Raw genomic sequence first — 16,963 nt, 5'->3', positions numbered from 1 at the left:
ACTAGCAGCACTCACCCACGAAGAGCTGGCTGTTGAGCTGCAAGCGGGCGTGCCCATCAGCTGGGGCAGTTTGGGTCTCCCTAGGGAGCTGATCCACTTGAAGGGATGCTTCTTTAACGTTCCGTTCTGCCCTCACATGGTGCCACCTATTGTCGTTAAAGGGAGTGGGGGACTGCACCGTGACCTCACAAGGCCCATTCCCCACATCAAAGGAAAAGGTCACTTCTGCAGGGGCTGGAAATAAAGATAGGAGAGCTGGTCAAATTCATTCACAGGGGAGAAAATTTGGTCTTGAGTAGACATGAAAAAAGTACCATGACATGCTCCTTATGAAAGAAGACCATGATATTGATGCAGACAAATGTCAGTCTGAGCTGGTAAAAAAAAAAAGCAAAAGCAAAAAGCAAAGCTGACTTTAACATACTTCTTCTTAGAGTTTACTATTCATCTTGCTAAGCCCTAAGCAATAGAGATATTTACCTATAAAAATACAACTAACATTTTATCTGACTTCATAGGTATAAGTGAGTTTATTTAAAGGTGGTTTAAATCTTAATATAGTTTTAAAAGCACTATGTGAAATTCACAAAGTAAGAAATTAAGCTTTGTCTACATACATAAACAGTATGACTAGTCAATTAAATCACATAATTTTGTGATTTAGTCAGCAGTTATTTGACCAGTTTGGTTTAATATCCTGATTGCACATAGAATTAAGACAACAAGGAATTGTATAGACTGTTGTATGTTTCGTGAATCACTGTTTTACTTTCTATTAAAAATAATTATTTAAAATCATAGAATTTTAGCATTTAATCAAGAAATACAACCGACAAAGGAAACATGGCAATACATCAGAAATTACGTTACTAACGAGGTTATTGTTAATGAGTACCCCATGGCTTTGCCCAGGGTGGGCAACTCACCTCGCAGCTCTAGCCTGATGAAGTCTGTGATCCCCAGGTTCTCTACAAACACCCCCGAAAAAGCTGTGGTCTTAAAAAAGAAAGACACATCTGCGCTAAGCTCTCCTCGGAATGTAGGGAAATGAAGGTATGAAGTCTCAGTATTGAAGGAAGCTGAATTCCAAAATGAATCTGTTTACAAGAAGAAAAAGAAAGTGAAAATAACAATGAAACAAAACAAACAACAATTACTTTTTATATTTCTAGGATTTTTACCATTCATTGCATTATTTATCTTTAAAAGCCTTCATTTTGTGGTTCTTCTGAACATGTAGCCATGACATGAATGTCCAAATAGTGATTCTTTTGAAGATTAAGAACCTGGACATGGTTGCAACTGAGTGGAGGGACAATCACTTTGGAAGTGACCCGTGTTTTTTTAAAAACAATATTATTTTTTGAATTATCATCAAGTAAAATTGACTTTTTAGGGACATACAGTTATATAACTTTTAATACATTTGTGGATTTGCATAGCCATCATTAAAATCAGAATAAAAGACAGTTCCATCACCCCAAAAACCTCCCTCTTGCTATTTCCTTATAGTCACAACCTCCAACCACCCTTAAGCCCTGGCAATCATGAACTAGTCTCTGTCCCTATAGTTTTGCCTTTTCCAAATAGCATATAAATAGAGTCATGCAGCATGCAACCCTTTGAGATCGGCTTCTTTCACTCAACATAAAGCCTTTGAGATTCATTCGAGCTGTTGCATGTCAATATCTATTCCTTTCTACTGCTCTGTAATATTCCAGATAAACTGTGGATCTGCCACAGTTTATTTGTCCACATTGAAGAACACTAGGGGTCTTTCCAGATTTGGTCAATTACACATAGAACTGCTATAAACATTCGTGTAAAGGTTTTTGTGTGGACATATGTTTTCATTTTTGTAGGGTAAATTCCCAGGGGTATAATCCCTGGGTCATATGGTAAGTATGTTTAACTTTATAAGATACTGCCAAACAGTTTTCCAGAGTGGCTGTACCATTTTTAATTCCCATTAACAATGTATAAGAGACACAGTTGTTTCATATCTTCACCAGCATTTAATATTGTGAGTATATATTTTTTTTATTTTAGCAATCCAAATTGGTGTGTAGTAGTATCCCGTTGTGGTTTTAATTTGCCTTCCCTAACAGGTAATGATGTTGAACATCTTTTCATGTGCTTATTTGCCATTCTTATATCCTCTTTGGTGAAGTGTGTTTTTAACTTGGAGAGAACTGACATCTTTCCTATATTGAGTCTTCCAATCCATGAACACAGTATATCTCTCCCTTTAGTTAGATTCTTTGATTCCTTTCTTCAGTGTTTAGTCACTTTTTGATGAGTTACAGATCTTATACATGTTTTTGTTAAATATGTACCTAAGTATTATATTCTTTCTAGCTACTGAAAATGACTTTGTCTTGTAAATTTTGGTTTCCATTTATACATTGCTAGCATATATGACTGATTTGTCTTCTGTTGACCTTGTATCCTGTGACCTTGTTGAGCTCACTTAATAAGACCTAGTAGGGTTTTTGTTTTTGTTTCTGCCGGGGGGGGGGGGGAACATTCCTTGAGATTGTCTACGTAGGCAATCGTATGTATATACGTGTGAATAGAGTTTTCTTTCTTGCTTTCCAGCCTGTATGCACTTATTTTCTTTCTTACATTATTGCCGTGGCTAGGACTTCCCATATGATCAAAGTGGTTGAATAGATGTGGTGAGATTGGATATCCTTATCTTGTTCCCATCCTTAGGGGGAAAGCATTCAGTTTTTCACCAATTATTATGATGCTAGCTGTTTTGTACAGATACTGTCCTATTAAGTTTAAGAATTTTCCTTTTATACCTAGTTTGCTAAGAATTTTATTATAAATGCTATTATGATGTAAATTATCATGTTGAATTTGTTATCATAATAATTCAAATTATAATGTTCATATTAATTGATACAGAAAAAGCACCTGGAGTGATTTGTCTTCCTTAGACTGTTAACGTGGTAGATCAAACTGATCATCTTCCAAATACTGAATCAGTCTTGCATCATGGGATAAACTGCAGTTGGTGGTGGTGCATTTTTAAAAATATTCCTGGATTATTTGTTAATGTTTTGTTGAGGATTTTCGCATCTGTGTTGGTAATAACATTATCAGTAGTTATCATTTTTTTGCACTTCTTCTAGTTTGGATATCAAAGCAATGCTCTCCTTAAAATGTTGGAAAGAATTTCCTCTTTTATTTTCTGAAAGAGGTTGTGTAGATATGGTATTATTTCTTTGGTAGAATCATCAGTGAAACAATCTTGGTCTGGATTTCTTTTTCAGAAGGTTTTAAACTACAAATTCAATTCCATTAATACTATTAGGTCTATCCCAGTTGTCTGGTTTATCTTAAGAAAGTTTTGGCTGTTAGCAGTTTTTAAGGAATTGGTCCACTTCATCTATGTTGTAGAATTAATACGTGTAGAGTTGTTTGTAGTATAGTTTTATTATACTGTTGATGTCTGTGGGGTCTGTAGTGTTATCCCAACTCTCATTTCTCATATTGATCATTTTTATCTTCTCTTTTCTTTGGATAGTTTTCTTAGAGGTTTATCAATTTTATTAATATTTTAAAAGAATCTTTTTTTGTTTTTATATACTCTGATTTTAATTTAATTGATTTCTATTCTTTATTATTTCCTTCTTTCTGCTTGCTTTAGGTTTATTTTTCTCTTCTATTTCTAGTTTGGTTTTTTTTTGGTGAAGTCTTACATTATTGAATTGAGATCTTTTTTCTTGCATAATATAAGCATTTATTGCTCTCAATATCCCTCTAAGCACTGCTATAACTGCATACTACCAATTTTGATACACTGTACTTTAATTTTCATTCAGTTCAATATATTTTATCATATCTATTGAGACCTTTCCTTGACTCAGGTATTATTTGACAGTTTGGTGTTCAATTTCTAAGTGTTTTGAGACTTTCTCACTATCTTTTTTATTTATTTCTAATTTAATTCAATTATGTCAAATCTTGCATTTTGTAAGATTTAAATTGTTTAATATTGGTTAAAGTTTGTTTTATGACACTAAATATGCTGTATCTGGGTTAAAGATTCATGTGCATTTGCAAAGAATGTGTATTCTACTGTTGGTAGAGTATTCTATAAATGTCGATTAGATTCATTTGTTTTCTGGTGACATTCAGGTCTTCTATATCCTTGCTGATTTTCCCTCTATTAGTTCCATAAGCTAATGAGAGAGCAGTATTGGACTTTTTAATGATAATTATGAATTTCTCTATTTCGCCTTTCCACCCTGTCAGTTTTTGCTTTATGTATTTTGAAGCTCAGTTATTAGCATACACATTTAAGATTCTTCAGTCTTCTTGGTCCTTTTATATGTATTCATTTTCTTTGCTTGCAAGCAAAAATTTTAGTAAAAACTCCAGATTTCTTTAAATTTATGTTTGTGTAGTATATCTTTCTCCATCATATTCTTTTATTATGTCATTATATTTGAATTGAATTTCTTATAGACAGCCTATAGTTGAGTCACAACAATCTGTCTTTTAATTGGTTTACTTAGACCACTTACATTAAATACAAATGTTGATATGTTAGTTCTATCATTTTATTATTTTTTCCTATTTGTTCTATTTTTTTGTTCTTCTGTTTTCCTTTTTCTGTCTCCTTTTGGGTTATTTAAACATTTTTCAGTATTCTATTTGTATAGCAGTTTCCTAATTGGTTCCTTTAAGGATTACAATATATATACTTACCTTTCTTAGTATGCTTAGAATCTATGTTTTAACCACTTCAAGTGATTTGTAAAAACTTTGACAACAATTTTGTCCTTTTACCTACTCCTGTTTATGTTGTTGTTGCCATGTGTATTATATCCACACAAAATTAAAACCCTGTGACCCTGTGAAATAATGTATTTTTTGCTTTCAACCCTCAGATATATTTAAAATAATAGGAGAATAATCTATAAATTTACCCAGTTATTTACCATTTCTAATGTTGATTTTTTTATTCCCAAAGTTCAAAATTTCCTTCTGATATCATTTCCTTTCTATCTAAAAAAACTTCCTTTAGAAATTCTTTTAAAGGATGGCTTCAGGCGATGAACGCTTTCAGCTTTCTTTCATTTGAAATTTTAAAAAATTTTACCTTCATTCCTGAAGTATATTTTTGCTTAACATAGAATTCTGGACTGACAATTCTTTACTTTCAGCACTTGAGAAATGTTTTGCCACTTCCTTCTGACCTCTATATTTATGATGAGAAACTTACTGTCATTTGAATTGGTGTTTCACTATAGGCAATGCATCATTATTCTCTCTAGCTGATTTCAAAAAGTTTCTCATTGTCTTTAGTTTTCACATCAGTTTGTTTATGATATGTCTAGATGTGAATTTCTTTCAGTTTATACTGTTTCAGGTTCATTCAACTTCTCAAGTCTCTCTTTTGCCAAACTTAAAGTTTTCAGCCATTAGTTTTTCAAATATTTTTCAGCACCAGCACTCTTTCCTCTCTTCTTCTGGAAATTCAATTAAATGAATGTTATATCTTTTATTATTAACCCACAGGTCCCTGAGGCCCTGTTCATTTTTTTTTCAACCTTTTTTCTTTCTCTTGTTCAGATTGAATACTTTCTATTTATCGATCCTCAGTGTCATTGACTGTTTCATCTCAAATCTGCTATTTAACCCATCCAGTGCATCTTTCATTTCCATTACCATACTTCTTATTTCTAAAGTTTCCATTTAACTCTCCTCTATATATCCCATTTCTTTGCTGAAACTTTTTCTTTTTCTATTTGTTTCAAAAGCATTTATTATTACTTGTTAGAGTTTTTGTGTAATAGCTGTTTTAGTGTCTTTATCAGATAATTCTAACCTCTGTGTCATTGGTATCTGTTGATTATCTTTGCTTATGCAAACTTGGATTTTTCTGGTTCTTTGTATGCGAAGTAATTTTGGACTATTTCCTAGATCTTTAAAATATTATGTTAACAAACTTTGGGCTTTGCTTAAATTCAAAGTGCATGTTGATATTTTCTTATTTTGCAGGCAGCTGTCCTGGTTAGGATCTGGCCACACATTCCAACCTGTCCTCCGTGCATGGTCCATGGTTCCTATGGCTGTCCAGTTTTCAAAGCTTTTGCAGTACTATTCAACTCTGCCTCACTTCTGCACCACTCAGTGGCCAGTCTGAGTCCTGGATGGTAGCCTCTTCAATTCTCAACTTTGGTCTATAATTAGGAGCAGATCCAGGCATGTGTAGCTCTGAGGTGAACCCAGGACTTCACAGACAACTTGTGGCATCACTCTCTTGAACTCTTCCCTCTCTGTGCTCTTCCAGATACTTTGCAATTCCCTGCAGCTCCCTTTTCAATCATACAACCAGAAAACTAGGGCTCTATTCAGCCTGATTTATTGTGCTTTCCTATTCACTCCTGCACCTGTACATATGTCCATTGCCTAGTGATGGGTGAACAGAGAAAGAAAACAAAAGTAGCATGAGTCTGCCACTGTCGTAGAGTCAGGGCTCCCCTGTCCAGAGCAGAAGATGCCTTTCCTTGGAGTTCTGGCTCTTGTGTGTTTCTGAGGCAGCTTCTACCACTATTGCCATGGGGCTGCCTGGGAACTGGAACCTCAGAAAACAGAGAGAAGGGGAGAAATGAGACTACCGTGCTCTCTCATAGTTAGGAGCTCCCTGTCCCCTCCTCCAACCAGGACTAGAGGACTTCTCTTGGGACTCTCTCCATCTGGGACCCAGCGGCTGAGAGATACTGGAAGAAAAAATAAATGGTGAATTTTGCTTTCTCTTCCCTGCTGCTATTTGCTTTCCAGAGTCCTGAGATAACTGCTTCATGCATTCTGTCCAGGTTTTATGGGTGAGTTCAGTGAGAGAGACGGGGTGGGTTGTACTTGCTTCACCTTATCCAGAAAGAGAACTGTGGTTTGCATATTTATGTTATGAGTGAGGAAAATAACTATACTATCATCGAGTCAAGGCACGTTCATAGGCTTTCTACATTTTGACTATCTGCATCTCAGTATTTTTATTATCTGAAATAGGACCCTCTTTTTTTTCCAATAGCAAGGTTCAGAAATGCCAGGGTTCCCTCACATGGCAACACCTCCTATGGGGCCCCAGGGAGGGTTGTGGTTCCACAGGCCCCACTGTGGTACTGCCTGGCTCAGAGGGCAACATGGCTACTATGGCCTTGGTGGACATTGTACTTTGGCCTCTCCTCTGAGATGAGTGCCAGAAGAGAGTTTGGGGCAGAGGACTGACGTGACCTGATTTTATTCCCTCTGGCTCTTGTGCGGAGTATCAGCTAAGTGGGCAGAGACAGTAGCAGGTAGGCCAGTTATGGGGCCACAGCAACAATCCAGGTACAGGTGGTAATGGAGATAAATTCTGGATCCATTTTTGCAGTTAGAACCAATAAGACTTGCTGATGAATTAAATGTGGGTTATGATAGAAAAGAGAAGTTATGAGTGACTGTATTGTTTTCAGTCTAAGAAGCAACAGGAAGAATGGAGTTGCTATGCATTGATTTGAGGAAGGTTGGTGTGGAAATGCTTTCTTTTTCTTTTCTCATTTTTTTGACAAGTTGGGTTTGAAATGCCAATTGGAATGAAGAAGTACGGAATAGCCAGCTGGATGCAGGAGCTGGGAGTTCAGGAAGACTAGGTATAGGTATAGGCGTGGAGGTCACTGATGCCCATGCCGTATTTAAAGCCATGAGATGATGGGAGAAGATCACCAACTGAGAGCAGAGAGGAGAGAGGGCGGAGCATAGAGCCCTGGGGAACCCCAACGTTATCCTGCTGGCGAGGTGAAGGAAGGTTGGGGAGAGGAGGGTAGGAAAATTTTGTGGTATGCTGGCCACCACGTAAAGAAAGTGAATTAAAGAAGTTTGAATCATGGGAGGAATCCAAAGTTGCTGACAGGTCAACTCAGATGATATCAGGGAATAGGAATTGGATTTAGAAATGTGGAGTTCTCATTGGTGACAGGAAAAAGCAGTTTCTGGGGAGCAATGGACGAGATGGAGGAGAAGGACTGATATTCAAGAGAGAGTAGAAGTTTGAAAATTAAAGATAGAACTCATATATTTTATTTCAGTTATTTTGGGGGCATGAAGGATACACAAGATGCAGTTGGAGGGGTAAGTGGAGTTAGGAGCATCGAGACTTCCTGTGTAAAAATTCAGAATTGTCAGAAGGCATTAATGACTAGATACACTTGATGGATTCTGTCCTCTCATTTTCTCCTTATCTTACCAATTTCAGGCATCTCAGCATTCAGCAAAGTGCCTTATACTTAGTAGGTACATATTAGATGTTTGCTGAACAAGTGATATATTTCAGATGATTCCATGAATCTTTGCAGCACAGTCTCATGTAAATGTCATATAAAAGATACCTCTACATAATCCAGAGGTAATATGTTTTTTCTCAATTACATTAACAATATACACTTATTTTATAGAGTTAATACATTCCTAATGAAGTACAGATTATCAGTACAGACAGTGTTTTTATGAACACAGGCAGTTCGATTTCTCTTAAAAGATTGAAATGTATTAGCAGGGATGAAGACAGTTCCTCTTGCCACTACTTACTGTCCCCCGAGCAGAGCAGAGGCCCCAGTGTATAAGCCACTTCAGAATGTGGTCGCCCTGTGTCTCTCATCACAACCTGAGTGACCGGCAAGTGCTTCTTATGGGAAAGGACTACTGTGTTGCTGGTCCTAGAAAACAAATACAACCACCTTAACATTATTCTGAATAATGTACAGAAGAGTAATAGTCTTTGATTGCAGTTCAAGGGGTATTAAGCTAAACTTGTAAGTACATAACAGTAGGGAAATCAAACATCTCATCTGAACACTTACAAACATACTAATATATTGAATGAGGTCTTCTGAGGACCAGAGACCTTTGTTCATCTACGTGACCATAGAGAAGAAAGCAGGCAGGTCCAAAATTATGGTCATGGATACAGGCATGAGATTACATTTCAGTGCAATTAGCAGCTCATTGTTCTTTCCAATTCAGCCACTGTGTAATACTTAAATGCAGAATTTACAGAAGCAACAGCAATCTTCCTTCATTAAAAAAAAAAAAAAAAAAAAGACAAAAAACAAAACCACCTGACTGACAAGACTTAGGTTTTCAATACTTGGACTTTTTCTTTTTTTTTAACTAAAGTTTCAGAAATTCCTACTGTGGTTATGAGGCATTTCCTTATTTGTTGAAGCCATAAATTTAAAAACAAAATCAAAACAAAATACTGATTCAAAACCATGATGAAGATATGATACAATATATTCTTAAAATTAATAAATGGACTAATGCATGGGAAAGTGCTTTGCCGAAGATTGTCACCATCCATTCATTCGACAAACACTTATTATGCTTCTATTTGCCAGGCCCTGTGTGTTGGGGATGTAAACATAAAACCCACCATCAATGCCCCCCAGTGGATGTTATAAATAATAACAATTTTTGCCAATAATATCATCATGTAATATTAATATCTATGGTTTAATACAATAGGATTGGAACAGGAGCCAGAGGACCTGGCTGGTAAGTTGGTTGTACAACCACCGTCCTCTCTGGACAAAGTAGGAAGGTTTTTCTATACCTTGTATAGGTATTTTTCATTGTATACTTCAATTACATACGTACTTCTGATTTATGAACAAATACTAGTTTGTCTAATTTATTGTTCTGTGTAGAACCTAGTAAGTTTTAATTCCAAATAATTACAAAGCCACCACTCACTCTTGTATATACAAGTTGAAACATTTGAAACTGCCACTTTTGCAGGTCAAAAAATCAGCTGTTTCACATGGTTCAACCTGACAGCTTTCCTGCAAAAAAAGTCTTCCTAACTTAATAGTTAATCATTCCAATTCTGCTAGGCATCGAAATATTCTTTTAAGTTAGAAAATGTAAAATTATTAAGATTTTTATTTTGTTTAAAAATTTGAACAAAGTGACTGGCAGTGCATATGGTAAGATATGAAAAATATGAAATAAAACCCTAAAATTTAAGAAACAATTTTTAAAAATCAGATTGCGTCAAAACATCAGACTGAATTAAACAACATGGCTTTATCTGGTGAAGCCCCTGCAACTCCTGCTGTTAGAAGTACACAGGCTTCATCCCAAGCACATAACACCTGACTTTGTTGGGAACGGTATTCACAAGCTAGAAGATGTCACTGGATTATGCAGGAGGGGGTCAGTCTGGAAACTTATTTTGTTATAAACACAGGGAGAGCACACCAAATCAATTCCTGGTATTTAATATCAGTAAACATTACAAATAGTATTTTAATTCCCGTGATTGCTATTTTGGTAGAACATCTTAGAGGAAAAATGTAAGTGCATAAGGTCTTCATTAAGGATCTTTGAATTTTAAGGAACATTTTTTTTTTTTTTTTGTGGTACGCGGGCCTGTCACTGTTGTGGCTTCTCCCGTTGCGGAGCACAGGCTCCGGACGCGCAGGCTCAGCGGCCATGGCTCACGGGCCCAGCCGCTCCGCTGCATGTGGGATCTTCCCAGACCGGGGCACGAACCCACGTTCCCTGCATCAGCAGGCGGACTCTCAACCACTGCGCCACCAGGGAAGCCCTTAAGGAACCCTTTAAAAGCTACACTTTCTATATAGCAAAAAGCTACATTTTAATTCTGTTTTTAACATTGACAATGCATTCACAGCCCTGAAAAAAACTTTAAAAAAATCATAATGCATGTAGTGTGCATTAAGGCAGATAGCATCATAAAGTCTTTTTGTCCTTTTGTTGTTTGCAAAATACCTTCCTGAATCTGAGAAAATTTTAAACTCTTCTTATTTAAAAATTCTTTATTTGTACAGGTCATTCCCACAGTCCATGCTTTATGTAAGATATTATATGCCATGTTCACCAGACTCATTCAAAACTGCCTAATTTTTAGTTACATCTGTTTTCTTCTTGCTTCTCAATTGTTTCCAAAATCTGTAAAGATTGCATGAATATCTAGGTATGAAAATTTCTCACAAACAGTTTTAAACATTCAGTAAGAGAACTTCCAAATCCACCTTTTTTTGGTTTTCGTTTCTAATGCTCTAGAAATTCTTCTGAGTTTTTTTGTTTGTTTTTCAGTAGACTTTTTTTTGAGGTATAATGGAGCTTTGACTACTTTGAGTTGTTGGGAAAGCTGCAGGGGAGAAATACTGGGTCAACTTTAAGTTTTATGATTGCTGGGGAGAAAGAGAGACTGGCGACAACATAATTTTCATCACCCAGAATTACACATTTTGAAAGCTCCCAGGCTCTTTTTTGGGGTTAGCTGTTCTACTGGCTCATCCCTTCGGCAAACTCACACTGTATTAATTACTGCGGCATCATAAGACTTATTCATGTCTGGTAGGGCTGGTCTCCCCACATTGTTTCCATTTTCAGAATCGTCTTAGCTATTCATGTACCATTCTTTTCCAAATAAATTTTAGAACCTGTTTGTCACTACCCCCAAAAATAAACAAATGTTTAGCATTTGTTTGGAATTAAATGGAATCAAGAAAATTATTTGGAGGAGAGATGCTTAGTTTTCCTATTCATGGCAGTGGTGTGATGCCTCCATTTATTTAGGTCTTCTTGTATTTTCATAATAAAGTTTTATGATGTCTTTTTTATGAAAGTCTTGCATATTTTTGTTATCTTTATTCCAAGGTACTATACCCTTTTGTTCCTTCTGCTAGTAGTTTTTATATTTTCTTATAGTAACACATTTTTGATAAGAATCCAGTTATTCTAAGGTTCAGTAAGTAGCCTTACCAAACTCTCATTAATTTCAATAATATTTCTGTATATTCTCTTAGGTTTTCTTTGTTGAAAACGATATTTTCTATGAGTAATGTATCTTTATTTCCTTGTTTCCAGTCTTTCCAATTGTGGTTTTGAATTGCCTCATGTATATTTTTTAATCTTTCTATTATTCATTTCTCACCTAATTGCATTGTAATCAGAGAAACTGTTCATAGGATAACAACTACTGTAAAATTTTTTGAGTTTTGCTTTATGGAATATTGAGAAAATCAGTTTGCAAAAATGCACTACCTGTGCTTGAGAAAATTATGTATTCTACAATTTTATGTTCCCAACAAATCAAGTTGTTAATTTCATTTGAAAATATTCTATCTTACTAATTTTTGTTCATTTGATTACCAATTACAAACAGATGTACATTTAAACCTCTTCTTACCATGGTTGATTTGTAAATTTCTTCTTTCAGTTTTGTCAATTTTTTTCTGTGTACATTCTGAGTCATTTTTATTAGAAACATAGAAGTTTATTAGCATTGTTTTTTTTTTAATAGTGAAATTAAGCAATATCTTATAGTAATAGTGATCTTTGTCCACATTAAACCTTAAAATTTTACTTACTTTTTCGTATATTTGCCTGGTAATTTTTTTTTGGCATTTTATTTTCAATATGCCTAGGTTTACAAACAAGATATATTTGTTTTTAATTCAATATGACATCTGGATTTAAATGGTTATTTTTGTCATATTTATTGTGCATGATTACTCACACAGTTTTTATCTTGTACTTATTGCTTTCTCTTTTTTTAAATTCTCACTTTCTATCTTCTTTTGTATTAACTAAGTTTTTAAAATCCCATTTTTTCTTTCTTCCCTCTACTGATTTGAATATTACATGCTTTGTTTCTATTATTTAGAGGTTACACAAATTTTAAGACATAAACTTTAAGCAATTTAATTCTAATAAATATTTACAAAACAAGTTTTAAATTTCAATAATTTTTTTTTTTTTTTTTTTTTTTTTACGGTACGCGGGCCTCTCACTGTTGTGGCCTCTCCCGTTGCGGAGCACAGGCTCCGGACGCGCAGGCTCAGCGGCCATGGCTCACGGGCCCAGCCGCTCCGCGGCATGTGGGATCTTCCCGAACCGGGGCACGAACCCGTATCCCCTGCATCGGCAGGCAGACTCTCAACCACTGCGCCACCAGGGAAGCCCTCAATAATATTTTTATTTCTAAACATTCTTTTAGTTCTTTTGTAAACCACAATCATCTCTGTTAATAGGATCTGACTGTTTTCTCGTGTTTCAAATTCATACATACAGTTACATGTTTTCAGTGTCTAGTATTTTCTTTTAGTTTTTAACCTCTGAGTTTACAATTTTTTTTCCTCAATATTTCCTCCTGCCTCTGAGACCTTCCTTATAAGATCACTTTCTTTCATTCTGAAAACCATTCTTAAAAATTCCGCTTGTGGAGTCTGCTAGTGGTAAATTTCTTCAGTGTCTGTTTGTCTGGCTTTTAATTTTATCCCACTTTTTAAAACATCAGCTGGGTAAACACTGGGAGTTTGACAGTTATTTCACTTCCGCCCTGTGAGGGGTGTGTCCCGCCCTCTGTGGGCTGGGTCCTGGGCTGTTCAGGGGGGTTCTGCTGGCTGGCTGTCTTTCCTTTAAGAGTCTTGCTTTCATCTCTGCTCCTTTTAACATTCTCTTTGGTGTTCTTTGATTTCACCATGGTGTGTCTAGATATGGATCTACTTTTATTTATCCTACTTGGAATTCTAATGTTTTCTCAAATCTGCACATTTTTCTGCTATTTGAATATTTCCTTTTCTTAGTTATCTCAAATCTTCTCTTCTGAAACTTTAATCAGACACATTTTCAATCTTCTCCACATGACTCCTCCATGTCACTGCTTTTCTCGATCCCATTTTGCTTCTCTGTGTCATTTATTTACACATATTTTCCATTTCACCAATTTGCTGATCACTTGTGTCTAATATCTGATCCAACAAATCTTAAATTGGGTAAATATTATCATTGGCTAATATTCTTTTGCAAATCACAATCATCTTTGTTAATAGGATCTGATCACTTTCTCATGTTTCAATTCCAGTTTTGATCTTTCAAGCAGCTCACATATTTATTTTATCTTATGTTTTGAATGTATCCATGATCTGAGACTTTTAGGCATCTCATCTACACTTTGTGGTTTCTTCTGCCTCCCACATCTGTCCTCTGGTGTTGTATAACCCTGGATTGTGAGCTTATTTTTGGTGGCATTTTATCTGTGGGAATCCTGTGAGGTCTGTGTGAAGGGGGAGGGCAGGCCTCCAGTGAGAATCTCATGTAATCCTATGATGAGCCAGTGGTGCTGCCAACCTGTGGCTATGTTAACTTAATTTGAGGACCATCCAAGTCATATAAATTTGGGCTCCAAATCTGTGTGAGGGCAAGTCTGTAGACATGAGTTTTCAGGGAGCTATTTTTTTCTACCCAGAGTGCCTACTGGATGATTTGTCCTTGTCTACCTTTTCTTTGGGTATGCAGCCTTCTGAGATCTCCAGTTGCATGGAGAGCTTTGTATTCTGTATATCCTCTTTCATGGACTCAAGGCCTTGTCTGGTTTCCCCTGTGTGGCCATTTAAGAAAACGAAACTGGCAATTAGGAAGGTCAGCAAACAGCCCTGGGTCAGCCAAGGGGTGGTCATCTTATTAACTGGATTAACTTAACTTTAAGAAGTCAGATATTTCACTTTCAGTGAATGGGAAACATTAATTCCTATTTTGTCTTACTAGAAAAAGAAAATGGACATGATTAGTTACTCACAAGTAAACAAAAATAGCTACCTAGTATTTTAGGCTTCAGATTAATGATATCATACACATCAAAGCTTATACTTTTAACTTGCTAGGGAATACTTTAATTTTTTCTCTTTATTATACTGTGGTGTCCAATGTCTGCCTAAGGTACATCGTTTAAGCAATAAAAAAATTACAGTTTGCACAGGGAAATTATATGGAAATCACCATTCGTTCCGGTCAGCATCACAGTTGCAGTAATATTGAGAATCAATGCAGTTCCCCTCTAATCCACAAGTACATTTTTGAGCATCAGGCAGAGAACCTCCCCAGTAAGTGTGTGTTTCATTGGTTCTTCCAACCCACCAGCTCACTGGGGTTCCATCTGAAAGACAAGTATGAGAAAGGTGACACCTACTTTGCCCCCCACTACCTGCCTCCCCAATATAGTTCCTTTACTTCCCTCTATTTAAAACATAGAGAGACTACTTTAAAAGTGAGCATATTTTAACTGTGCAATAGGATCATTTTTAAGAGGACTTCCAACTGTTTAAAAATATATATTTTAATGTCAAAACTTACGTTGTCACCAAATTTTTTTCTTTTAACAGAAAATGAGCATGTAGTCCCTAACTCATTCAGGCACGATATTTACAAACTTTTCTTGAGGACTCCACTTACATAATTTCTTTGGAAATAACTTTCAAGAAAGAATTGTCATCAAAATAAAAACCACAGTAATTTACACACTGAATCTAAAATCTGTTTCAGATCCTAAAATGCCATTAAAATGTTTAATGTTATTATAAGAAATATGGATTTCTTTCACTTTATTTATTAGCTAAAAACACTGGCATGTGTTTAAGACATGTACTTCCTAGCATGTCCTAAAAGTTTCTTGGAGACGTGCTTCTTCTTATACTGAATGGGTTGCTCTGTATTTGGAAACTAAAGAAATGGCACTGATAAGCCTTCTTCATGCCTGAGGTGTCTTCGGCTTGAGCAAGTCCGAGACAACTACACCAAGTTCTTCAGCTCATTCCCCTCCTCAGTGCAACGTATAATTAAGTGACAGGGCCAGAGGCTGCCTCAGCTCTGCAGGACTGCTCATCTACACTAAAGATGCTGCTGAGGCCCCAGTGTGGGATTACAGTATACCTGGGGGAGGATGATCAGAAAAGATGGCACACACAGGAGGGTGGAGGGGAAACAGTCCCTAGTAAACAGAGAATCAGGGCAGGAGGGGAAACGGAAGTGACATCAATTCTGCAAAGATGCCTGTCCATTTTCATGTGCTCTTTCAAACTCTTAAATTGTCCCCATCAGGCCCCCACTAAGAATCTGAAATAACTTTCTCCCTAACTTACAATTGCCACTGCTCATTATGGCTCCCTGTTCAATGAGACTTCTGCTTCTGCTGACAACCTCTCAGCTGGTAAACACATGGACTGCATTCATTACCACGCACTGCAGGCCCAGTGGGTGACACGTGTGCCAAGAAATCGATATCAACCATCTTTTTTTTTAATGTGTTGAAAACATCTTTAGGGGGTGGAAAATCTTTTTAGTGTATTATTTAATAGGTACTTAATAGACATTTTTCAAAATTCCATCTTAAAAATGTAATTATTCAACATCCTCTTTCATCGACTTAAAGAGCAAAGAAATCGTTATATGCCAATGTGTTACTGTGTGTTTACATTTTTCTCTCTAAAGTGAAAATCATTAAGTGTTTTTTAAAGGTACAAAATGCATGTGGCTCCATTCAAGATTCCTTTGAATAACTTAGAGAATTTGCATAAGAAATAATTAGGAATAATATGAAGAAGAATTAGAGGCTGAAATGAAAAGGAATAGGAGAGATATCAATGACCAGGGTGCACGGCTCTACTTCCTCAATTATTTTAGGCCATAGTTCACTGTCCTTCTCTCCAGCCACAGCTACAATCCTCAATGACCTTAAGCATTCATAGTATGGCAACCAAATGGTTTCCTAGAGTCAACACTTACTGTCACACAACTTCCTCTTTAGCCACCTGTAATCATATCCCCTGAAACTATATATAACACAGAGACCTTAAAGATGCTGAAAGAAAAATGTTTCAGAACCTAGCAAGATCCTAGGCCCTCTGCTCCTCCCTGGCCCTCTTGGAAAACAAAACTTACACAAGAGCTGCTGCACTGAGGCCCCAGACTTGCTATATCTCCTCTCAAGATTACCACCTCCTCAGTCGCCTGATAACTTCTGAGAATTTGAACAGTGGAAAATTCTTGAGAGAGAACTGAATTTTGACTGACATTCCCCAATCTACCCTATAAAATTCCTAAGCTACTTGTTCCCCACATTGCAGTCCCCTTGTACTGTTTTCACATTGCAACCTTC

General features: G+C 36.3%; 1 protein-coding gene across 1 annotated transcript in view; it reads right to left on the bottom strand.

Moving 5' to 3' along the window:
* LOC137228089 (contactin-associated protein-like 3) overlaps positions 1-16,963 on the bottom strand; it is a 197,579-nt gene that overhangs the window by 27,504 nt on the left and 153,112 nt on the right. Inside the window, exons 14-17 of the mRNA XM_067745051.1 lie at positions 14,809-14,965; positions 8,587-8,714; positions 927-1,097; positions 16-234 (exon numbers count right to left, since the gene is read on the bottom strand). Coding sequence (XP_067601152.1) covers positions 16-234; positions 927-1,097; positions 8,587-8,714; positions 14,809-14,965 — 675 coding nt within the window. The remainder of the gene's footprint in view (positions 1-15; positions 235-926; positions 1,098-8,586; positions 8,715-14,808; positions 14,966-16,963) is intronic.

This window comes from Pseudorca crassidens, chromosome 7 (assembly GCF_039906515.1).
Source record: "Pseudorca crassidens isolate mPseCra1 chromosome 7, mPseCra1.hap1, whole genome shotgun sequence".
Classification (NCBI taxonomy): domain Eukaryota; kingdom Metazoa; phylum Chordata; class Mammalia; order Artiodactyla; family Delphinidae; genus Pseudorca; species Pseudorca crassidens.
The sequence above is the reverse complement of the archived record's forward strand: the minus strand, read 5'-3'. Positions and strand labels throughout refer to the sequence as shown.